Raw genomic sequence first — 23,709 nt, 5'->3', positions numbered from 1 at the left:
CCCGTAACTTAGAGAACTGAGTGGGAGAAGCAAGGAATGGGTCCCTGAGTGGAAGGCCTCAATGAGTGCCAGGCCCCCAAGGGTCATCTCCACAAAAGAATGCAGGGGGCACAGCCCTCATGGTCCCATTGTCCCCCGGCCAGGTGAACTGTGTGGTGATGCGAGGCCTTAACGAGGATGAACTCCTGGACTTTGCGGCCTTGACCGAGGGCCTCCCCCTGGACGTGCGCTTCATAGAGTACATGCCCTTTGATGGTCAGTGATCAGGGACGGGTTGAGGGAGGGAAGAAGGGATTGGGCCTGCAGGTCGCGTGGGGTGGCTCACTCATTGGGTATGGCTGACCTCAGGGGCAGTGAGTCTAGGATTATGATGGGCTGTTGGTGGCTTCTCGGAGTCCACTGTGGATGTGATTCAATCCACCAGTTTTAGGCAGGGCTCCCATCCCTCCCATCCAAGAGGGTGGAGAACTGATTGCTATGCTATGGCAGGGGATGGATTCAAAGACCCCGGGGCCCCTTCAACTCTGATTCAGAAGCTCCCCTTGCCTTCCCCCAACCCGAATACAGGCAACAAGTGGAACTTCAAGAAGATGGTCAGCTATAAGGAGATGCTAGACACTGTCCGGCAGCAGTGGCCAGAGCTGGAGAAGCTGCCAGAGGAGGAATCCAGCACAGCCAAGGTTAGGGAGCAGGAGGGTGTGGGGCAGGCCTGGAGGAAGGTCGTGCCTCCACCCTAGGATGGAGAGCTAGCAGGGGGCTGCACTGTGGTGGGGATGCTGTGATGTGGGATGGTACCATTTAAGCAGGAAGCATCAGTGCTATCACAACCACCTCCCTGTTTCATGGATGAAGATGTGGGCTCGGCTAGGGTGGGGGGCTCAGTAACATGTCAGAGGACACACTCCAGGAGGTGGCAGAGAGGGGTGCTCATCCCTCTTACACACAGACTTTTCTAAACATGCTGCCCACAGGTCCCTGCCTTAGCAGCTTTTATCTAGGGCAAGCCAGGCATAGGTCAACCCATGGGTCATCCATCCTACCAGAGTCTTCTATCACCTGAGGGCCTTGGGTGGAGCTTCACATGGGGTCCTCTGGGAGAGGGTTGAGGAGTGGAGGTTCTGATGTCATGGAGTGAGAGACTGGGCTCAGTAGCCCATCCCCTCCACTGCCCTTTTGCTCCCACTGTCCCCTGCCCAGGCCTTTAAAATCCCTGGCTTCCAAGGCCAGATCAGCTTCATCACATCCATGTCTGAGCATTTCTGTGGGACCTGCAACCGCCTGCGAATCACAGCTGATGGGAACCTCAAGGTGAGCATCCCCTCCTCCACGGGGACCCCTTGCCATCTCTGTGTTCTCATGTCTCCTCCCATCTTTGCTCCCTGATTGGAGAGGAGGCTGGCAGGGCACAGTGTGGGGGAAGGTGGTTGGTGCAATAATGTCAGGTTTGGAGGCATGATGGGAGCAGCAGGTGAGGGTGAACCATGGCCCCTCTGGAAATGTCACCCTGATTCCTTCCTTCCTTCTGTGGGGCCCTGAAGTAGCTTCTGGTTTATTGGAAGCTCCTTTCCAGCTCTCATGGAGCTGCAGGATCAATGTGCATTTTGCCTGGCCCCCACCATGGTTAGCCCCTTCCACCAGGCCAGGGGCTCAGCTCTGAAACCAGAAATGGATGTTACTCATATCTAACAAGCATGTCCTGTGCATTTGGCCCTGTGGGGGATGTCGGGACCCTTCTCGTCAGGGCTATGCAGACTCACAGGCAAGACCAAACAGAGGCAACGTGTGGCAGCACCAGAGTCCTTGCCACACGCGTGGCTGGATAGGCTGTGAGGGTGCGGGGCATCAAGAGCACTACACACCTCAGCAAGCCTTGAAGAATGCGTGGAGCAGAAGTGGGGAGGGGAGGGTGCACACATAGGGTTCATACTGGTTGGGCGGACTAGGGCAGATTAAAGTCAGCTATGGGAAGACTACATTGTAGAGGGCTTTGGTTCAGAATGTGTTCTGTGGACAATAGTGTGCTGAGTAAGGTTCCTGAACAGGGGAGACATCCCCCGTGTATGTTTTATAAGCCGCAGGCTGGGTGTGATGACAAGAAGACCAATTAGGTGGCCATTCAGTGGTTCTCCAAATATGTTAGAGTATGAATTGAAGGGAAGGAAGACTCAGAGAGCTTGGTAATGTTTGTGGAAGGAGGGGAGGAAGGCATCAAGGTAGCTGGAAGGCCTTGGGATCTTTTACAATTGTGGCAGGGTGATGATGGTGGGTTGGGTTTAGATGCATCCAGTTTGAATCCAAAGGAACCATCCAACAAGTTGCTGAAAAGCTTGGGGGTTTTTCTGGGCTGGAGATATGGAATTGACTTGGACTAGAGGTGTTATCTGTATCTGTGAGGTCTTGGCAGGAAATGGAAGGTGGGATTCTGAAGAGAATGTAATAAAGAACATATTTATAACATATAAGATTAAGGAAACCAATAAAGGATATTGAGGTACTTGGGCCCAGCAGCAGCAAAGTGCTGTTCCCACTTAGGAAGGACAAGGGGGAGGCATTGATGTCACTGGGGCCCAGGAAGGGCTGGAGCCTTAGAATAGAGGCCACCTCATTGGCACCTGAGCTATGCAGAGAAGCAGCTGCTGCCAGATACATCAAAGCAGGGAGGAAGCAGGGGATAAATGCCTCAAGATTGTTCCTTTCCCTTTGCCCATTGATCTCCCAGGCAGGAGCCAGCTGGGGGGGTTGGCGGGGGATGGTGGGGCTGGCGCACCAGGTGAAGTCCACAGGAGGAACCTCTTTGTTGCAGAGAAGGGAACCTGGAGACTGGTTGGGGAGCGAGGCATGAGGAATAATGGGCACGCTGAAGCAGTTAGACCTGTCCTAGATTTCACTGGTATCTTCTCCAGTGGTCTCTGCCTGCAGAAGCTTCTCAGACATTCTTCTTTCTCTGTGGCCACGGTGCCTTGTGCAGAGCTGGCACAGAGTGGATGCTTCATAAGTTTTGGTGGAAGGATGGTAGGTATATTGATTTCTGGGGCTGTCTCATCCATCCCTCTTACAGAAGCTGAGAAGCATTGAGTGAAGTTTGACCTTAAATTGTCATGCCTAGCAGCCCTCAGCTGAAGCTTCCAAGCAGTGATCACAGACTCAGATAGGTACAGGGCAGGCAGGTGATGTCCACAAGGGACTTGGAGGGGCTGAGGTGAAATGGGATATGTGTGCCACAGCAGGGGTAGGAGACTTCCAGGACACACACAGCTCCAACTGGTTGGGGGCCATTCTCATGGTGATAAAGTGGCCATTCCAGCAAGTGTCTCAGAAGGTACAGATCTGGATTTTTACATGCTATCTCTGTTGGCATCTACTTAGTTTTTTAAAAATACACTGAGGGAAGTATGACTGTAACTCACATGTAGGTATTGGGAAGTCGAATTTTGTGTCTTGCTCTTCTAGCCTCTCTGACCTCCCTACAGCACCTGTGTCTCTCACTGCTGGAGGCCCTGCCATGGGAGGCCTGGGCCCTGGTGCTCCTCCCGGAGGGAGGACCAGGGAAGGAGTTAGCTTCTCAGAGGCCAGGAGGCCAAGGCTCAGGGGTAAGGAAGGCATATTGTCCTCACCCACATGTAGGTCTGCCTCTTTGGAAACTCTGAGGTATCCCTGCGGGATCACCTGCGAGCTGGGGCCTCCGAGCAGGAGCTGCTGAGAATCATTGGGGCTGCCGTGGGCAGGAAGAAGCGGCAGCATGCAGGTAAGGGCAGGGTGGGGAGGGCTGGCCTGGATGGTGAGTGGGCCTTGTCACCGGGAGGGAGGTGTGGAGTTGTGGGGTGAGATGACCAAGGAATGCCTAGGGGGGATGCTGGCGAGAGTCAGCATCACCCCCACTACCACTCAATCCTGTTGGCCCTCTGGACTCAGGGTACAGTGATGCTTCTCCTTCCATGGGGAAATGTCATAGCAGAGGCTGCATAAGAGAGGGGACCCCAAATTCTCTTGGGCTGTTTTACTGGGTGGGGAGAAGGGGGTGCCATTGCTTCTTTCTCATCCCACACGTGGCCTTCTGTTTAGGGAGGGCAGGGTCCTGATGTTCACAGACTGTTCTTTGGGCTCAGCCTTGAGCGACCTCGCAGTGCACATGTGGGGGCCTTTTGTCAGGGCGCATATAGCTGAGTGCATGTGCTCTGGGGCTGTCAAGCGCGTTTGTTTCAGTGAACTCTCCTCTCCCCGCCCCCTCTCTCTCCCCCTCCCCTGCTTTCCTCTCCCTCTCCCCATCCCTTGCTTTCCTCTCCCTCCCCATCTTTCCCTCACCCCAGGCATGTTCAGTATTTCCCAGATGAAGAACCGGCCCATGATCCTCATCGGTGGGTGACCCATCAGTACGTAACCACTCACCCTTGTCATTTGGGGGTCCCGTGGGGTGGGAGCCATGCCATAGGCACCCCCAGCTCCTGCATTTCATGCTGATTTTTCATCCTTGTTTTTCTTCTATTCCTCCTTCATCTCTTCTTAACCTTCAAGGTTTTACTGTTTCTTCTGCTACTGTTCATGATCCCCCTTACTATACCTGCCACAGAAATGATCCTTCTATCTCACCAGACATCGGAGCAGGGGGATGGTCTGCCAGATTTAATGATCACTAAGTTAGTGGCTCCCTAAGAATTGAAATCCTGGTTAAAACAGAGGCCTTTTCCTCGGCTCTAAAATCTCCCATTTGGATAATGTGACAGGTGTCCTCTGTAGTACACACTGATCCATGCATGGTGTATCTGGACCATTAGCCCCCACTGGTGGATGTGTGGCCACACATCTGTGCTGGGCAGATCTTGAGGCAGCAAGTTAATAATGTTACTCACATGTAACATGATGTAATGATGGCCAAGACCTCAACTTCCCAATTCCTTAACTCTCAGGAACATCTGCATAGGATGTATCATTGTGTGTGTAGGATGCTTCAAACAATAGCCCCCTGGTTTTAAGTCCTTATGTGGTCTCCTACCCCTGGGGGCTGGGCTGGTCACTGAGGAGCTGTAGGGTGGCTGTTGCCCCTCTGTCACGGTGCCCAGATTACAGCAGGTGAGGCCTTGACCCTTTGCTCACAGTGAGTTCTGAGCCCCCTGAACTGTGCCACTAGGAAAGAAAAAGCAGGGGGAACAAAAATGATGGGAGGAAAGATCCTTTCTTAGAGGTTGGAGCAGAGTGAGCTCAGTGGCCCAGAGGAAGGCAGGCTAGAGACAGCCCAAGGACCATCTTTGCCCACTGGCTGCCCGGGAAAGCAAAGGTAGCTCGCCACTGGGAAGAAGACTCTCATCTCCTCTCCTCCCACCCCCAGCATCCAAGTCCTCTTGTTGGGCCCTGACCCATGCTGAGGCACCTTCATGGCCTTGATGGCATCTCCCCAGAAGGGAGGCTGCCCCTCTGACATTGACAAGTCTGGGTCTTAGAGTAGGATGCGAAGTGGGAAGCTGGGGGAGCATTTGCTTCATACTTTCAGAGATATTGAGTAACCAGTCTGCTTTCTATACAACCAAGAGTTGCCTAGGACAGGGCCTCTCAGAATTTCATGTGCATGGGAATCACCGGGGATTTTTTGTCCTTTTGGATTGATTTGGAAGGTCTAGGGTGGGATTCTGCATCTCTTGTGAGTTCTTAGGTGGTGCTGGTGCTGCTGGTGCTGCTAGTCCATAAGCCAACCACCCTTTGAGTAACAAGAGCCTGCACCGTTCCCTAGGCCCTCTGCACCATCTGAATTAGCCCGTCAGTTTGTATGTGCTTTTGATGTGCTTCAGGGGACTTGAAAAACATTTAAGTAGATCACATATCCCCTTATTATCTTGCCTGTAAACTAAGTGGTTATATTAACTCTTCATGGAGAATGTGAAGATAAAAATAAGTATAATTGGTAATTTAGAGTGAGACCTAGCTCTAGTTTTAAGAAAATGAAGGGACATTCAGAGGTAATGTGATCCAGGCCTCAGCTTGGTGCTGCTTGAGAGAACTTGGGAATTGAGGTTTTCATGAGGAGGGAACCCTGTGCCACAGCGGCACAGCAGTTTCTAGGAGGGCTGTTACCCTGTGCATCACTGGGTGAGAAGGGCTGTGAACTTGGACTCTGGGTGCCATCTCTCTGTGGATCTTCTGCTTTGTCTTGTCCCACTGCACTTTGTGTTCTTCATTCCTCTTTCCCCGGCGTGAAAGAGAAGTTGAGGTGGGATAGGGAGAGGGTTGGGGAGTAGAGGTGGGAAAAATAATTGCCTTTTGGACTTAGTCTTTCTTCTCTTCTTGCCTTGCAGAGTTATTTTTGATGTTCCACGATTCCCCACCAGGCAATCCAAGCATTTCCTCCTGGGACCCCCTCCATGTTCAGGGTCTAAGACCCAGAATGAGTTTCTCCAGCCAGATGGCCACTTTATGGAAAGGATACAGGGTCCCCCAGACCCCTCCTCTAGCTCAGCAGCGGCTGGGGTCTGGCTCCTTTCAGAGACACTACACTTCCCATGCAGACTCAGATGCCAACTCAAAGTGCCTTAGCCCAGGTTCCTGGGCTCCTGCTGCCCCCTCAGGACCCCAGCTAACCTCAGAACAACTAACTCATGTGAACTCGGAAGGACGGGCAGCTATGGTAGATGTGGGCAGGAAGCCAGACACAGAGCGGGTGGCTGTGGCTTCAGCCGTGGTCCTCCTGGGACCCGTAGCCTTCAAGCTTGTCCAGCAGAACCAGCTCAAGAAAGGAGATGCCCTGGTGGTGGCCCAGCTGGCTGGAGTCCAGGCAGCCAAGGTGACCAGCCAGCTGATCCCTCTGTGCCACCACGTGGCCCTGAGCCACATCCAGGTGCAGCTGGAGCTGGACAGCACGCACCATGCCGTGAAGATCCAGGCATCTTGCCGGGCTCGGGGCCCCACCGGGGTGGAGATGGAGGCCCTGACCTCTGCTGCAGTGGCCGCCCTCACCCTGTATGACATGTGCAAGGCTGTCAGCAGGGAGATCGTATTGGAGGAGATCAAGCTCATTAGCAAGACTGGCGGTCAGCGGGGGGACTTCCATCGGGCTTAGCACCTGCCCTTCTCACCCATGGCCCACCCAGGCCTGGAGCTGGAATGCAATGTAGGCTGAGGGAAAGACGTCAGGTTCCTTTAATCACAGTCACTGTTTACCTTGAGCAGTAAACCCAAAGTCAGCCTGCTCTACTACTAACAAGCCTGCTGCTAGATGATCTCTAATGACCAATGGGGCTTCTTTTCTATAGGGAGGATACCAGCAGGCCCTTAAGGCTTCCAGGACACTAAGGTCATGGGAGCGGGACTGCAACAAGCAATGCCAGATAACTGAGAAATCATGTTCTTTGTGGACTATTTCGGACAACCAGGTTCTGACAGTCCAGCCCGGAACTTTTCTCATTTTGGGTTTTCTCTTCTCCTACTTTCCTGGGGAGAGATTAAGGGCTCATTAAGCAGAGGAGCCCACTTTGAGGAGAGCAAAGCACAAGCTTGCCTGAAGAATGGATCCCAACTTCTCCCCAGCAGCTCTGCCTCCCTAAGTAAGTCTGTGAAGCCACAGCCCTGCCCTGTCCTGACTTCATCTCTCCTGCCCAAGTCTGTGTCCCATCAGACTTGCAGCCTTTCAGCTTAACAGTTGCCTGGTCCTGCCAGCCCCTTTTCTTCAGGCCCCCCTCCTCCGAAACAGGATGTGCACACGTGGGCCATAGCCCTAAGGACTCCTGCCGGACCACACGGCCCACACCTGGCCCTGTTCATAGCTGTTCCACCCACCCCTCTTTATTCTGGAGCATATTCGGGAAAGAAGAGTTGATGATAGATTGCCTTTGCCCTCACAGCGCACAAATAAAGCTACGATGCCAACTTTGCAGATGCAAGAATGAAGACACTGTGGGTAGGGCACTGGGCTGCTGCAGTTTCATAGGGAAGGCTGCACCTATCAACCCTATCCCAAGACACATTCCCCTGAGGGAAGAAGAGGAGGGACCTGGAAAGGCCTAAGGGCATAGTCTCTGTATAGCCCCACTATGGGAGAATAAAGTAGAGTAGGGGGTATAGAAATGCACCATCTAAGGGAAATTTTTTGTCAGGTGGTGGCCAGGGGTGTTCAAAGCTGATTGCTTGCATCACCAGCTATTAGAGATCAGAGAGGGCAATTAGAGGCTCCTGGCTCTCACATCCCACACACACACAGTTCTTGCCTGCTGGGCTCTCTAACTTGGATGTCTTTGAGTCCTCTGGTGCCCCCTGCCTGCCTCCCCTCTGCCCTATGCCAAGGTGTGCTGGCAAATATTTAACAACCAGCTCTCTGGAAAAGAATTTCTGTGATACAAATACTCCCATGTTGAATAATTTCAAGCTACCAGTATGTCAAATGGCTTGCAAAATTCCTGAAAATGTAAACAATTGGCTCTCACAGAGCTGGTACAAGCTGGCTCCAGCACACCACTCTCAGCCCACCCCAGATCCCCTCATAGGAAGAAGGCACAAGTTTTTAAAGGCAGACTGGGTAGGGATGGTATGAATTTAATATTTTTTAGTATTACAATATATTCTTATAAAAAAGGTGCAAGTGAAAAAGGACACTGTAGGTTTTGTCCATTAGCCTCATTTGTCATCTGAGGCAGCTGGTGAGAACAGCCTTGGTGTGAAGGCATCCCTGGTAGTGGTCAGGGGAGATAGTCACAGCTCCCCAGTTGGTGGAAATGGGATGGGAGTAGGGAGAGGCTGGACCAGACCCTTCCCTAGTCACCTGGAGAATTTTCTCCCACTAAACACTTTATTTCCATCACAGGGGAGAAAGGCTGCTGAGAAGGTTGTGTTAGGTTGACGATGAATTTTACGTTGGCCACAAAATTAGCTGGAGAAACTTATCTAAAGGTGGCAGAAGTGGTGGGGAGGGCATGAAAAAAGCAAGACCAAGAAACATTGAGGCTAAAACATTTAACATATTAAGGACCAGCTCAGCCACCCCGACTGGGCACCAGCCCCTTCTTACTCAGTTGAGTATGAGTCCATAGTCCAAGGCACTGTTGGAGATCTGGCTACAGTGGCATCTAGCACCAGAGCCACTGGCCAGATCTAGAAAATAAATAGAAAAATACCTTTTAGAGAAGGCTGGGCTCTGGAACAACGTATTTGTGTCCTCTGTCAAGAGTTGAACCAAATTCTGCTTTTCTGAAGATCAAGTGTGTCTTGAACAGCTTCCTTTTCTTTCCAGGTGCGTACCCAGTCTTCCGTGGTGGGTGGGAATGCCAGACATGCTTGTGGAGCCCTCCCCTATTCCCTGCCCGAAGGGGTTAGGTTGACATCAGCCTGGTCAGTTTGGGAGAGGACCTTTAGAGGCCTCACCCACAACCTCCCATCTTCCCCAATGCTTGTCTTGCAGTGGGAGCTCTTGGGGCTGCAGATGGGTATAGCCAAACTCTCTGCAGCTGTTCTGCCTGGAAGCCTTCATCTTGCCCTCACCTGGGTTCCAGGATGGCCTCTTCACACCTGTGTCAGTCAGGCTTGCACTTGCTCCCATCCCTCCCACCAGAACACACACGCCGCCCGCCCCCTCAAACCAACGCACATGCTGGGCTCACCAACCCTGTGTTTCTTCCCCCTGCAGCTACTACAGTCCCAGCCCCAGGAGTTGGATGCAAGTGAAAGGCAGAAGATAGGCAGCTGAGAGTAGGCCCAGCTCACCGGTCTCCACTGGCAATAACCCTGAGCCGGGGATGAGGTTGGAAAGTGAGAAACACGGGGAAGGGCAGAAGGGCCAAGAGCTGGTTGGGCCAGTCTCAGAGGATGAAAGGCCAACTCGGAGTGTGGTATTGAATAAGAGCCTTGATGGAGTTTTAGAAAAATTTTGTCTAGATACAGCCATCCCATCCACGAAGGCCAGCACGAGATGGACAAAATGGAAGGTAGGAGTGGATGGAAGGACCAGAAGGAGCCCCTCGCAAGTCGGGCTGAAGAACCAAATTGGGTACCAGAGGTGGGGTGGCCCCCCTCTCAGCCTTCCTCCTTGGCACCTTCAGGTGATGTGCTCCCCAGAGGATGTCAGCCTTCCTCCTCCATCCCCATCTCCCCAGTTTCCCTTGCCTGCTCTGCTGTTTGCCCCATCCGAACGCCTGAGAGGAGGGGCCACCCTTAGAGACAGCATGTTAATGTGGAGGGCAGCTCTGGCCCTCAGACCTCTCAGGAACCAACTCTCCAATGCCAGTGGACACATGGTTCCAAGTGGCCACCTGCAGGCTGGACAGAGGCCGCTGTGGCTTCTGCCTTGAGGCTAGTGTTAGAGAAGGGGTGGGAGGGCCTGAGCGATTTATATGAAGTAGAGAGCTGTGGGATGGAGCTAAGCATTCAAGTGCTGCCCTCTGCTGAGAGGCTATAGGGGACTCCAAGGCAACATTTGAGGTCACTGTCTGGCTTCACAACAATGGCCAGGTGTCCAGGAGATGGGGACATGGGAGATGCCCAAAAGGCATGAGGTGTGGTGATGAATGAGGTCTGTCTTGAGCCCCTCGCCAGATTCATCAAGCACCTGGTAGTGAGCCATAGCTGTGGAAACCCAAGGTGAGTCTTCTAGGACTGTGGATTAGTAGACAGGATGGAGGTGACGGTAGAGAAGGAAGGGAAAGATACTTAAGACATGCAGGGAGAGGCCAGAGGACTTGTGACATGGGAAACAGACACTGCTACTCTGTCCTGATGGCATTGGTCCCTGCATCATCCTTCCAACATTGACTATTTTCTGGAACCTACCAGAGCTGATCTAACTAGAATATATAATGCCTCCTCTGTTTCCATTCAAGAGGAAAGTTTGCCCCCAGGTCAATGTTCTGTTGAGTCTCCCCTTGAGAGACGGGAGTCTGGATTCCCTCACCAGATTCCCTCTCAGGGGCTCCCTCCATCATTGCTCCCTGTGCTACACAGGAAATCTGGACAAGGCTGTGGACCTCTCCAGTCTATATCTGGAACTGTTCTGTGCCAGCACATGGGTGCCCATGGTAGGGGATGGGGAGCAGGGCCCCTTCAGCCTGGGGTTACCTGGCCTGAGGCCCTCCAGGGATGTCCAACTCAGCCTCAGAATAATCCCTGGGGCCAGGGCACAGAAGGAATCGTGTGAAGGGGAGATGAGAGGAGCCCCTTAAGGTAAGCGTGGGGAAACACCTGGTCCAGCCACACACAGCCCCCCATCCCAGGACCCAGCCCAGGGCTCTAAACCAAGCACCAAATGGTTTAAATATCACCACCTCCTCCACTCAGCCCCATTCTCACCCATCCCTGTCTCCCGGCCTCCTGTGTGGCTAGTTCCCCAGGTCAATAATTTAGCCGGTTTATTGCCCGCTCCCGGGTGACTTCCAGGGCCTGGCTCCCTGATCGCTTGCGGCTGCGCTTGAGCTTGCATAAGTCCTTGTCGAAGACCTCCCCAGAGCGCAGGGCTGACACCAGGTCATCAAACTCGCCTCCCTCCTCCAGTGAGCTGCCCGCGGCCAGGACCTTCCGCTGCCGCTGCCACCGCTCACGTTCCCTCTGCTCCTTCAGCTGCAGGTGGGGGGCCAGAGATAGGAACCCTCTCAGGGAGAGGTGCTGAAGCCAGGGCAACCCCCCAGCCCTGGGCTAACTCCTAGGCCGTGGTCATGCTGCCTGCCTGTATCTGTTGGCCCCACTTTCCTCCTGCCTAGGACATACAGGCTCCCCGTTTCACACCACTCTCTTCCCTCAGGCTGGGAAGAAGTTTCTCTTTCCTGGGGCTGACATCCACCCCCTATGGTGTTCCTCAGTTCCTCAGTCCCTGCCCTCCTCCCACACACCCCAGTTTGGGGGTGTTCTCCCCAAGTAGCACCCCTGTCTCCCCTCAGTCCCAGGCCTGGCACGGCCCCTCACCATGGCTTCCATGCGTGCCCGCCGCTCCTCCTCCTCCTTCCTCCTCCTCATGGCCTCTAGATCCTGCCGGGCCTCTGAGAAGGCCTGCAAGAAGGTATCAAAGATGCCAAAGAATTCGTCTGGCTGCATCTTGCTGTCATGCTCCCCGAAGTGCATCAAGGCCTTGGCGAACTGTCAAGGGAGAGAACAGGATTGGTGGAGAGTGCCCTGGAGCATGCTGGGCTCAGCCCCTGAGGTTAGCTTGGTTCTAGCCAGAGCAGAGCCCAGTGCAAGGCTGGGGACTGTTGGCACAGGGGGCAGGGCTGGAAGAGGTGAGAAGACGCCCCCATCATCATCGGGATCAGAGACAAGGCTAAGGAGAGGCAGGTAAAGAGTTGGGCTCACTCACAGTCCACCTTAGAGCCACCCCTGGGTCTGTAAGGCATAGGCATGCGATCAGGGGTATAGACCTTGGGAAGCCCTTCCTGAGGTCAGGAAGAGCCTGGCAGAACTCAGAATTTCAGAGGTCCTCTAGTTATCAGGTTAATAACCCCTCTGTGCCTCAGCTTCCTCCTCTGTCAAATGGGAATAATAGAATCTACATCATAGTGGTGTTGGGGGGTTAGATGAGTTGGTGGCTATAAAACAGTGGCTATACTTACATATGCCAGGCACTGTTCTGACTTACTGAGAGCTACCATTGTTAATTCAACCCACTCAGTGTCCTCTAAGAAAGATCTCACTACTCAAAGTGTGCTTCATGGACTAGCAGCAGGTTCACCTCCTGTTAGAAATGCAGAATCTCAGACCCCAGGCCTCCTAAATGAGAATCCATGTTTTAATAAGACCCCCATACATGAGGTCTATGGGCACATTAGTGTGAGAAGCAGATAGGCATAGTAATCATGTCCACCGCTGAGCTGTGGTGTCAGATTCTATCACTTACAGCTGGGCAATCTTGGGCAAGTTACTTAGCATCTCTGATTTTAGCGTTCATATCTGTCAAATGGGAAATAACCTTTCAACAAACCCATAAGGTAGGTGGTGACAAATCATTAAAACACTTAACATGGTGCCTGATATCTGATAAATGGACCATGATCTTTGCGGTATGTGGTTATCATTGCTTGTTAAGAGTGAGGAAATGGTTTTCTCTCAAAGCTCTGTAACTCTCGGTTTGTCCCTCCTGGGCTGTCTATGGTAGGAATGGGTGAAGGAGCTTGTTTAGATAAGGCTGGGTTGGCAAGCAGTGGGGGTTGGGGCACTCTTACCTTGTCCCTGGCCTCATTTAACTGGTCCTCCAGCTCGGAGAAGCTGAAGCTGGACACCGTGATGAAGTCGCTCATGACGGGGACAAACTTGTCACTGGGCTCCCGTACCTGGCGCCTCTGATATTCCAGCTCCTGAGGAGGGTGGGTGAAGTGCTGCTTAGACTGGTGCCAAGATGAGAGTCAGGGGTGCAGGGATCACCACATCTCCCCTCCTTGTCACTCACAGGACATTGAGCCCTTTGGAAGAGGGAACACCCTGCGTCTCAAAGTTCTAAGGATGGCAAAGACTATGAGCGTTAGCAGCCAGCCCACCCTGCCATCTTTCTTTCTCTAGAGCACTGAGACCCAACGTGTGACCTGGGGCCAGCAGCAGCACCTGGGAAATTATGAGAAATACAGACTCTCAGACCCACAGGATCAGAAGCTGCATTTTAACAAGACTCATCTTTACAAGACTCCAGGTGACTCATGCACAAATTAAAGAGACTTTTTCTAAAGCTTCCAGCTGATTCAGAGGCTGCTGGTCCATGTACCACACTTTGAGTAGCACTTAACAGGACTATAAAATTGTAAATTTGGAAATCATCTTCCCCCACCACAGTGGCAACAAAATGTTCTTTGTCATCCTTAATCTCAGTCTCTAAAGTCCATTCTCCCCTTACCCACTGCCTGTCTCCACAGTGAAGACGGGAAGGGTCTCTTGTTCCTAGGTGTGGGGAACAAGACTTAGAGACATCCCCATACTGGGCCAGTCTGGCTCACTTCCCCACTCCTCTACTGGTGTTTTCTGGAAGGCTAGAGCCAGAGATGGTATCAGCCGAGAAGCCATCAGAACAGAAATGGTGGGAATAAGAGACCTGGGTCCTCCACTGGCCCAGGAAAGAGGCAGAAAGACATAAGGAAGAATCTTCTGGGGACATCGGTCCCGCTGCCACATTGTGTGCTTCCTGCCCCTAGCTGGCAGTCAAGGGCTGAGGATTCTCTTTCCCACGCACTTGAATCCAATGTAGGCATGGGTCAGATGTATGGTTTATTCCACTCCACTGCCAAATAGACACCGAATTAGACAGTAACATGGGTATAGTCTTAGATAACCCCCTTTAAAAGGCTCAAACTTAAGCCCCAGTAATCCAGTTATCCTTTGGAAGGGCTAACCCTGTGCTAGAAGCTGTACTGTACCCATTGTGCCTGTTGTTTTTTGCCCCTGTGTAGGAGCTTAGGGTGCAGTGACGAACAGTGTGCCTACAGCAGCCCTCACCCAGGTAGGCGTTGACGAGGTACTCACCACCTCCACTGCTCTCAGGCCCCTCCTGAGGTTGCCCACTTCTTTCTCCAGCTCTGCTAGGCTGTGAGGAGACACAGAGGGAAAGGAATGAGGACCATCAGCTCCCGCCTTGAGGTGCTAAAGCTGGTTCAGGGAGCGGGCAGAGCCAAGCACAGTGGCCTGGGTTCCAGCCCTGGTGTGGCCATTGATGTTGGCCCTGACAAAGCACCTCCCCTTCATGCCTCTGTCTGTGCATGCATAAATTAACAAGGTGAAACCTGCATTCTATAGATCTTTCCAGGTCAGAAATGTCATGCTGCAATAGCAGAAGATTTCCAACCTGTGGCCTCTGACTTAGACCTATTTATTTTTATTACTACCAGGTAATGCTTATAAACTCTTTATGTGATCCTGCAAGCAATAGCATTCGATACCAGTGAGCTATTTACCACTATGTTTCTAGTTTTCCTGGAGATTACATCTATCAGCCTAGATGTTCATGTCTGATTTCTTGCCTAGCAGATGCTGTTGGTGCCCCACCCACATTTCCTTGGACCATCCACTGTAGGGCGTGGCCCCAACTCTTCCAACTGTATGCATACTCTTTTTGAGACCAACTGTACCTGTGGCCAGAGAGTTATTCCCTGCCCCTGCAGAGCTCCTTGGCCAATTACTGAGAGGAGATGCTCTCTGATTGCCCCAGCAACCTTGCCCTTTGGGTGGGAAAACTGAAGTAAGTATTCCACACCGTTTCCCAGAATTCCTCATGGGGTTAAGCACCAATTGCCTGTAAGTGGTAACTGGCTTAATAATGTTTGTTACTGGCATTCTTTCTATCTCTGGCTCACTTCCCCATTCTTCTACTGGTATTTTCTGGAAGCATCTCTGAAATAAGGATTTAAGAGCAAATTGTCTTTGTTTGGTTTTCCCAGAAGCAGACCCTGAGACATGGCCCATTCCTACTCAGCCTGAGGCAGGATAGGTATTCAAGGAAGTGAGCACTTCTCAGAACACAGCAGCTGTGGTGGTGCCCATGCAGTCAACACAATAAACCTCAGCATTCGCATTGTAATTGAGCTCATTCAAGCAAAGCTATCTGCAGTAGGGACTTTCCCCTCTAGAAAGCATGCACATTTTCATTTTACCTATCCTCAAACTGGCCCTTTGCTCATTATATAATAGTAAGAAAACATACCCCTAGGTGGAGATTTAAGATGCTAATGAGACGTGCGATGTATGAAAAGGCACGCACAGCTACTACACATGTGCACCCAGAGGACCACTCAGAGCTTGCTTCCTAATAACACCTCTTCCCACCTCTTTATGAATAATCGTGTAAATGTCCCATAATGGGAGTCTTCCTAGTGCCAGTCTTGGCTGTCTCATCCTTACAAGCAGCCTGCCCTGAATCCTCTCTCTCTCAGGGTGTACTGTCTATTCTGCACCTAACTTACAAGATATTCTTCTCCTTTTGCAATACATTGTTCTATGCTAAACCCCCTTTGCTGTGTGTCTGTTTAAATTCTTTTGAACTCAGAAGAACTGAGGTCTCACACAAGCCATCATCAAGCCCAGAGTAGACCCCAAAAGAGGAAAGTAAGACAAGAATGAGGGTCATCATGGGAAGAAGGAAGTCTTGGAGAGAACCCTCACTTGACTTTGGCAGCTTCTGGAAGATGCTGCAGCTCTGAAGGCATGTTCAGAATATCAGGAAAATGCTTCTCCAGGATCATGATCAGGTAATGGAGCAGAGAGATGTTTCTGTGGACAAAAGTCAGGTCAGTGGTAAGTGACAGAGGAAACTGGGCACGAAGGTCAGAGGGAAACTAGGATGGAGTGTTAAGAGAAAGGGGTGATGAGTCTTAGGATGTTCCCATCCTAATAGAGGGAGGATGTGAGAGACCAGGGTAGGGTGAGATAGATACCAAGGAAGTGGCCGGGAAGGGAGGTCCTCACCTGTCGATGCTGGACTTGGTGTCAGCGATCTTGTTGAGGCTGGCCACCCGGAACCCGTAGGCACCCCCACGCTGCCCTTTGTTCATGAAGTTGCCTATGGCCAGGATGACCTCTAGCATCTGTCTTAGACGCTTGCTGCGGACCAGCTCCCGGGAGGCCAACAGGATGGCTGGGAGAGGAGGCACAGGTCAGAGCCCTGCATGGGCTAGGCAGGGCAGCAGTTCCCATTGCACCCCAGGAAGATGCCACCGCAAAGTTCAGAAAAGGGGCTGTCTCTTAGTGAGGCAGAGATTATACCCACTTCTCAGCAGACCCATCGATTTCACATTCACCCACCTCCAGGGGAAGCAGACACGTTCACCAAGGCCAATTCACCAGACACCCCATTTGTAGGACATGCCAGCTCTTCTCAAGAAGACAATTTCAGAAGATCTTTTCTTACATGTATTTAAAGATTATTAAGAAGGCCAGGTGCGGTCGCTCACACCTCTAATCCCAGAACTTTGGGAGGCCGAGACGGGGAGAGCCCTTGAGGTCAGGAGTTCAAGACCAGCCTGGCCAACATGGTGAAACCCCGTCTCTACTAAAAATACAAAAAAATTAGTCAGGTGTGGTGGCGTATGCCTATAATCCCAGCTGCTTGGGAAGCCAAAGCAAAAGAGTCACTTGAACCCAGGAGGCTGAGGCTGCAGTGAGCCAAGATTGCATCACTGCCTGGCACTCCAGCCTGGGCAACAGCATGAGACTCTGTATCAAAAAGAAAAAAGAAAAAAAGATTATTCAGATATTCTTTCCATGAATATACTCATGAATATGACACTTCTACTTTTCTAAACCTAGCACTTCAGCATTTTACCTATTATGGGATTGCTTCTGCCTGTCTTGAAATGCTATATTCTATTGGTTTTTTGGAAAGAAAAAAAAATCATCAATTAATTAACATATCCTCAATTATAATATTCTATTATTTTTGTTCTATAAAATAATGGCATGCTTTTCAGTTGATAGTGTCTAAGATTTGATGAAATAAGCTACTTGACATCCTGTTGAATGTCATTTTTAAGATTTTTCCAACCTTTGGGCATCTTAACCATTTTCCCCCAATGCTCTAAATGATATATTTGCTAGAAATACAAACTAAGCTAACAGTAACCAAAACTTCAATAATTCATTCTGCTGTGTATGCTCTGGCCCTTCCTCAGCTATGATGTCTTTATGGTGGGTGCACAGAAGGGGGACACAAATCCTAAACTGAGATTCTGTCTACTAGTTATGGAATATGATTTTTGAATATTCAGTGTGGCAACAAAAAGACCGGATTATCCTGTGATCTATGGCTTATGCCAAACTGAACCTTCTTTAAGATGCTGCCAGGAAGATAAAATGAAAACGACTTTGCTAAAAGTTTGTAGAAAGCTTCGAACACAGTTAGAAATAAGTAACTGTTAAAAAGAAGCTATACCAGCACTTTGGGAGGCTGAGGCAGGCAGATCACCTGAGGTCAGGAGTTCGAGACCAGCCTGGGCAACACGGTGAAACCCTGTCTCTACTAAAAATACAAAAATTAGCCAGGCGTGATGGTGCACACCTGTAATCCCAGTTACTTGGGAAGCTGAGACAGGAGAACTGCTTGAACCCAGGAGACACAGGTTGCAGTGAGCTGAGATCACACCACTGCACTCCAGCCTGGATGGCAGAGTGAGGCTCCATCTCAAAATAAATAAATACAAAAGTTGTAAAAATGAATAGTAAGATTTGTCAGTAGCTTTTAAGTTGAACACATACATACTCTATAACCTAAAAGCCACATTATTCTTGGTGGGTTGTTTGTAGGTTTTTAAAATTCCAAATAGAATGGGTAAATTATGGTGTATTCATATAATGGAATAAAATGCAGAACTGAAAATGAATAACCCACTGCTACATGTAACAGTAGGGACAACTCACAACCATAATGTTGAGCAAAAGTCACCAGCATAAAATTATTCATACTCTATCATTCCTTTCATATAAAGTTCAAAACAGGCCAAGTGTGGTAGCTCATGCCTACAATCCCAGCACTTTGGGAGGCCGAGGTGGGCAGATCACTTGGGCCCAGGAGTTTGAGACTAGCCCAGGCAACATGGTGAAACCCTGTCTCTACAAAAATACAAAAATTAGCCAGGCTGGCAGCATGTGCCTGTAGTGCCAGCTACTTGGGAGGCTGAGATGGGAGGATACCTTGAGCCCAGGAGGCAGAGGTTGCAGTGAGCCAAGATCACACCATTGCACTCCAGCCTGGGTGACAGGGCAGGACCCTGTCTCGAAAATAAGTAAAAATTTAAAAAATAAAGTTTAAAACCGATAAAACTAATCTAGCAGTCAAGATGGGTTTGAGCTTTAGAGAGGAGGGAGGGGGGTAAAGTTTGGGAGGGAGACATGAAGAAGGCTCTGGGGGGTTGGAAGCTGTATTTCTTGACCTGGGTGTTGATTACACATGTGGTTCCCTTTTTTAATTCCTCAAGTAGGACTCTTATGATTTGTGTACTTTTCTATATGCATGTTATGTTTCAAAAAAAGTTTATTTAAAAAGAATACTTGGGAAAGTTTCTGGCAATTTATATTGGTTGGGATGTTTTTTCTAAGGTTTATATGCTATTTGGAAAATCTGCAAAGGAATCTTCCTAAAAATGCTAAAATGTTGGCAAAACAGAAAATGACAAGAGTTCAAAGGAAATCAGTGTAAATGGGAAAACGCCCAGATGCAGTTCTGACATTTTAGATATATTCACAAGAATAATATATTCATGAATATATTCATAAGAATATTACATTTGCAACCATATTCATCTTGACTATATTCGGTGAATGTATTTATAATAAGAATCAGTAAATGTGGTGTATTCAGCAATAAATATATTCATAAGAAGAATATATTCAAGAATTATAAGTTCATGAATATATTCATAGAAGAACTGGTAAATTTGTCAAATTTGGTGAACTGGCTTTTGGCAAATGGACTCAGAGCCCCTGCTGGGGTAGGAGGGGAGGTGTCAACAGCTCATCACCTAGCTGGGAAAGGCTAAATCTTAGCTCTTCCAGGAATACTTCCTGGGAGAACTGGAAGGAAGAATAAGAATCCCATCTTTGCACAATCTTCTTTTCTCCACTTACAGTCACACACACTGATCTGATTCTATAACACACAACTTTAGGCATATCTTTCCTATCTAGCTCTTAGAGGAAAGAGACCTATGTCTGGACTATACAAGGACAGCAGCCATTGCTATACAGAGCAACAATTATTATAGAGCAGAGCTATAGAAGAGTAGCTTTCCCCAGCAGATCTTGCTATCCCAAACACATCTTACTCGGCTTAGCTTGATATCAAATGGAGACTCCTTTCCTGAGTATCCACTGACTAATTCTTTTTTTTTTCTTTTTTGAGATGGAGTCTCGCTCTGTTGCGCAGGCTGGAATGCAGTGGTGCCATGTCGGCTCACTGCAAGCTCCACCTCCTGAGTTTATGCCATTTTCCTGTCTCAGCCTCCTGAATAGCTGGGACTACAGGTGCCCACCACCACGCCCAGCTAATTTTTTTGTATTTTTTTTAGTAGAGACGAGGTTTCACCATGTTAGCCAGAGTAGTCTCGATCTCCTGACCTTGTGATCCGCCCGCCTTGGCCTCCCAAAGTGCTGGTATTATAGGCGTCAGCCACCGCACCCAGCCTCCACTGACTAATTCTTAGGCTCCTGGGAGCAGGAAACTGCCTGAGATTAAACCTTTCTGGTGGCTAAGCTACTCTGGTTCCAAATCTCCAAATGGCAATTGCTCACATTTGTTCCACTGACCCAAGACATAGAAAGAGTTGTGCACACAGGTCTTGGGCTGAACCCATTACTTGTGCTCCAAAGGCAGTCTGCAGCAGGATGAAAGAAAGTTGTGAAGAAGATAAGGATTCACCCATCACCATGGCAGGAGATATGGCCAGACCTTAGAAATAGTCACTGCTGCTCTCTTTCCCTCTTGACTGATTATCTATGCTTACCACCTGCAGGTCCCTTGCTGTGTGTGTAGTGTGAGGGGGAACAAGATCTGATTACAGAAAATGTCTGCCTTAGCTCTGCATGCTCCACCCTATCCACAGACTCTCCCTGAAGCATCTCAGTGGATTTCAGGAAGCCCTGCTCTCTGGACTGGGCATCTCAGGGAGTACTGACTGGCCCTGGTGTCCAGCAGGGGGTGCCCATGCTCTGTTCTGCCCCCAGCCTGGTAACCTCAACATCCTGGAAACAGGCTTTCTTGCTCCACTCTGCTGACCGCGTCCTCCCCACAAATGAGCCTCCCAGCCTCTCCTGCTTATTGCCTCCTGGATCCGCATGTCTCTGCCCGCCGTCCTGACCTCCTGCCTCTCCCGACAACTCCACGCCCCTCTCTACTCTGCCATCAGCACAGGCAGCCCCTGGGGAGTACTACGGGACAAGAGGGAAGGGACTGATTTTGAAGATCAGCATCTGCATTCCTACCCTGGTTCCACCACTCACCAGTGTCATAGGCTCGGGACATTAACATAGCCCCACTTTAGAAAGGAGAGAATGGAGGCACACGGAAATTAATAATAGCACCCACCCGTGGGATTGCTGTGATGACCAAATGAGGACCAACCAAGCAGAGTGCTTCACACAGTGCTTGGCGCATGGTTCTCATTGAACTACAAATTTCTCATCTGGAAATGGCCTGTGTTGGAGGTGTTCCTGACTCAGAAAATCAGATGCCTCTAGAAATCAGCTTGTGCAATTTCCTACTTTCTGAATGGCTCACACTTAAACTAATGTGCCCAGAAGTCTTCTATGAGCCTAGTACCTCTCAAGTAGGGTAAAGACTGATGAGCTCAGTCCCAGCCAGGCACTGTTGTAGGTGTGGCTGTTATTATCTTTTCTACCTTTCCATCCCATGCTGGGGCAGATGTCAACAGACACCCCACCTTGGAGAGCTTGCATGCTGAGGCATAAGGAACATGTCACATGGTTGGTGCATGAGCTAATATAAGCAAGTGCATATTTTTATAATAATCACCATTTTACATTTTGTCTTTGAGTTTTTGCTTTTGTTTTGGGGTTGAGAATAAGAAAGGGGTTTCCCTCTGCCCCTGTTCACTGGCTCCCACCCACCCTGCCTTTTTCAGATGCCTCTCCACTCTAAGCCTCCCGCAACCCTCAGCCCTACCTTCCACTTTGGGCTTTGCCTCAGCCAGCCGCTCCTGGAATTTCTTCTTGAAGAAGAGGGCTTGCAGTCGCTGCTGGTAGTGGTCGATCCTGTAGACAAGGTGAGCCATATCTTGAGGTATCCCACCCCTATCCTGGCCAGCCCTAGCTCCCGGAGCCAGCTCCAGCCTTCTCTCAAGCCTGCCCACCTCCATCCCCTTCCTGTTGGCAGAGCCCCACCTGCCAGAACCCCACCTGCTCGAATCCCCGCCATGCCCACGGCCCCAACCTGCTCATTTCATAGAGGAAGCGGTCAGCACGGGCCATCCGCTCGATTTCATGCTTGTGCTCCTCCAGGAGGTCAATGTCACTCTTCTCCGGGATGAACTTGAGGAGCTGCAAAGAGCAGGTGCAAGTCACACAAGCAACTGGTGAGCAGCAGACATGGGGTGCGGGGTGTGAGAAGCTGTACTGACTTGGGTCAAGATGGGGAGGGTGCCTTGAAAGAGAGAGGCACCCTCGTGTGGACAGATTTGTTTCATCTGCCTGAAGGGGATGACAGGGCACCCAGCTCTGAAATTCTTTTTTCTTTTTTAAAATTAAATCTAATTTAAAAATTACCGGGAGCTGGGGCTGGCTGGTATTTCTTTTAAAATACTGATATAGAGTATAGAGTATTTCTTTCTTTTTTTTCTTTTTTAAATAGGGTCTCACTCTGTCACTCAGGCTAGAATGCAGTGGTATGATCATAGCTCACTGCAGCCGTGACCACCTGGGCTGAAGCAATCCTCCCACCTCAGGTCCTAAGTAGGTGGGAATATAGGCATGTAGCACATACTGGGTTAATTTTTTTTATTTTGTAAAGACAGGACCTCACTATGTAGTCCTGGCTGGTCTTTACCTCCCGAGCTCAAGCAATCCTCTCACTTCTGCCTCCAAAAGTGCTGAGATTATAGGTAGGAGCCACCACGTCTGGCCTAAAGTACACTATTCTTCAATGTACAGCTCAATGATTTTTCTTTCCTTTTAAACAAACTTGAGGTATAACCCATTTTAAATGTGCAGTTCAGTGATTTTTGTCAAATCTCCATCCATTGAATCATCATTCAGATTAAGATAGAGAACATTTCCATCCCCTAGGAAAGTTATTTTGCCTCACTTCAGTAAGCCATTCAAGTGAATATAGGCTCTCAGCTGAATTCTAGGACCTTAGCCAGATTTGCCTGTCCTTGAACTCATGCTGTATGCTCTCTTTTATGTCTGACTTCTCCCCAGCATAATGTCTAAGGTTCATCCATGTCATAGTAGTTTATTTATTGCTGAGTAGGATTCTACTGTATGAATATACCACAGTCTACTTATTCACTTTCCTATTGATGGACAGTTGGGTTGTTCACAGTTCAGGGAATTTATAAATAAAGTTGCTATAAATAGAGTTGGCCCCTGAATAACACAGGGTTGAACTGTGCAGGACCACTTGTATGTGGATTTTCTTCCGCCTCTGCCGTCCCTGAGACAGCAAGACCAACCATTCCTCTTCCTCCTCCTCAGGGTGAAGACAATGAGGATGAAGACCTTTATGATGATCCACCTCCACTCAATGAACAGTATCTTTTAATGATTTTTCTTTTTTTTTCTGATGGAGTCTCACTCTGTTGCCCAGGCTGGAGTGCAATGGCACCATCTCAGCTCACTGCAACCTCCGCCTCCTGGGTTCAAGTGATTCTCCTTCCTCAGCCTCCCAAGTAGCTGGGACTACAGGCATGCGCCATCATGCCTGGCTAATTTTTGTATTTTTAGTAAAGATGGGGTCTCACCATGCTGGCCAGGCTGGTCTTGAACTCCTGACCTCAAGTAATTTGTCCGCCTCAGCCTCCCAAAATGCTGGGATTACAGGCATGAGCCACCGTGCCCGGACTTCCTTCTAATAATTTTCTTAATAACTTTTACTTTTCTCTAGCTTACTGTGTTGTAAAAATACAGCATATAATACATATAACATAAAAATATGTGTTAATTGGTTGTGTATCTTATCAGTAAGGCTTCTGGTCAACAGTAGGCAATTAGCGGCTAAGTTATTGGGAAGTCAAAAGTTATATGTGGATTTTTGACTGCGTGGAGGGTCAATGCCTCCAGCCCCCACATTATTAAGGGTCAACTATATTCTTGTGTATTTATTTATTTATTTAT

The 23,709-nt window shown here is 49.7% G+C and overlaps 2 protein-coding genes and 1 long non-coding RNA gene across 12 annotated transcripts in view; 2 read left to right on the top strand and 1 right to left on the bottom strand.

Annotated features, from left to right (window-relative positions):
* MOCS1 (molybdenum cofactor synthesis 1) overlaps positions 1–10,664 on the top strand; it is a 32,147-nt gene extending 21,483 nt beyond the window's left edge. The window contains exons 6-12 of one of the 3 annotated variants that reach the window (XM_032140338.2): positions 144–255; positions 568–680; positions 1,198–1,308; positions 3,625–3,745; positions 4,308–4,355; positions 6,285–7,882; positions 9,602–10,664. In XM_032140338.2, the coding sequence (XP_031996229.2) occupies positions 144–255; positions 568–680; positions 1,198–1,308; positions 3,625–3,745; positions 4,308–4,355; positions 6,285–7,045 (1,266 nt within the window). In that variant the 3' untranslated portion in view covers positions 7,046–7,882; positions 9,602–10,664. Of the gene's footprint in view, positions 1–143; positions 256–567; positions 681–1,197; positions 1,309–3,624; positions 3,746–4,307; positions 4,371–6,284; positions 7,883–9,601 lie in introns of those variants that run through there. The other 2 variants (XM_032140339.2, XM_032140340.2) reach the window with 2 other exon arrangements.
* Positions 10,628–23,709, bottom strand: part of DAAM2 (dishevelled associated activator of morphogenesis 2) — a 109,870-nt gene continuing 96,788 nt past the window's right edge. For all 7 annotated transcript variants that reach the window (XM_058432330.1, XM_032140335.2, XM_032140334.2 and 4 more), the window contains 8 exons: positions 21,809–21,915; positions 21,542–21,630; positions 16,336–16,504; positions 16,033–16,140; positions 14,401–14,461; positions 13,116–13,247; positions 11,866–12,036; positions 10,628–11,523 (listed from right to left, as the gene is read on the bottom strand). In XM_058432330.1, coding sequence (XP_058288313.1) covers positions 11,299–11,523; positions 11,866–12,036; positions 13,116–13,247; positions 14,401–14,461; positions 16,033–16,140; positions 16,336–16,504; positions 21,542–21,630; positions 21,809–21,915 — 1,062 coding nt within the window. In that variant the 3' untranslated portion in view covers positions 10,628–11,298. The remainder of the gene's footprint in view (positions 11,524–11,865; positions 12,037–13,115; positions 13,248–14,400; positions 14,462–16,032; positions 16,141–16,335; positions 16,505–21,541; positions 21,631–21,808; positions 21,916–23,709) is intronic.
* LOC116459677 (uncharacterized) lies at positions 13,257–23,673 on the top strand. 2 transcript variants are annotated; one of them, XR_009211293.1, is made up of 6 exons: positions 13,257–13,576; positions 14,902–15,112; positions 15,917–16,118; positions 21,501–21,641; positions 21,877–21,950; positions 23,071–23,673. It is a non-coding gene; the product is annotated as an uncharacterized LOC116459677 (long non-coding RNA). The 2 variants fall into 2 exon arrangements; XR_009211294.1 differs by lacking the exon at positions 14,902–15,112.

This window comes from Hylobates moloch, unplaced genomic scaffold, assembly GCF_009828535.3.
Source record: "Hylobates moloch isolate HMO894 unplaced genomic scaffold, HMol_V3 SCAFFOLD_20, whole genome shotgun sequence".
Classification (NCBI taxonomy): Eukaryota; Metazoa; Chordata; class Mammalia; order Primates; family Hylobatidae; genus Hylobates; species Hylobates moloch.
This window is presented reverse-complemented; position numbering and strand designations above follow the sequence as displayed.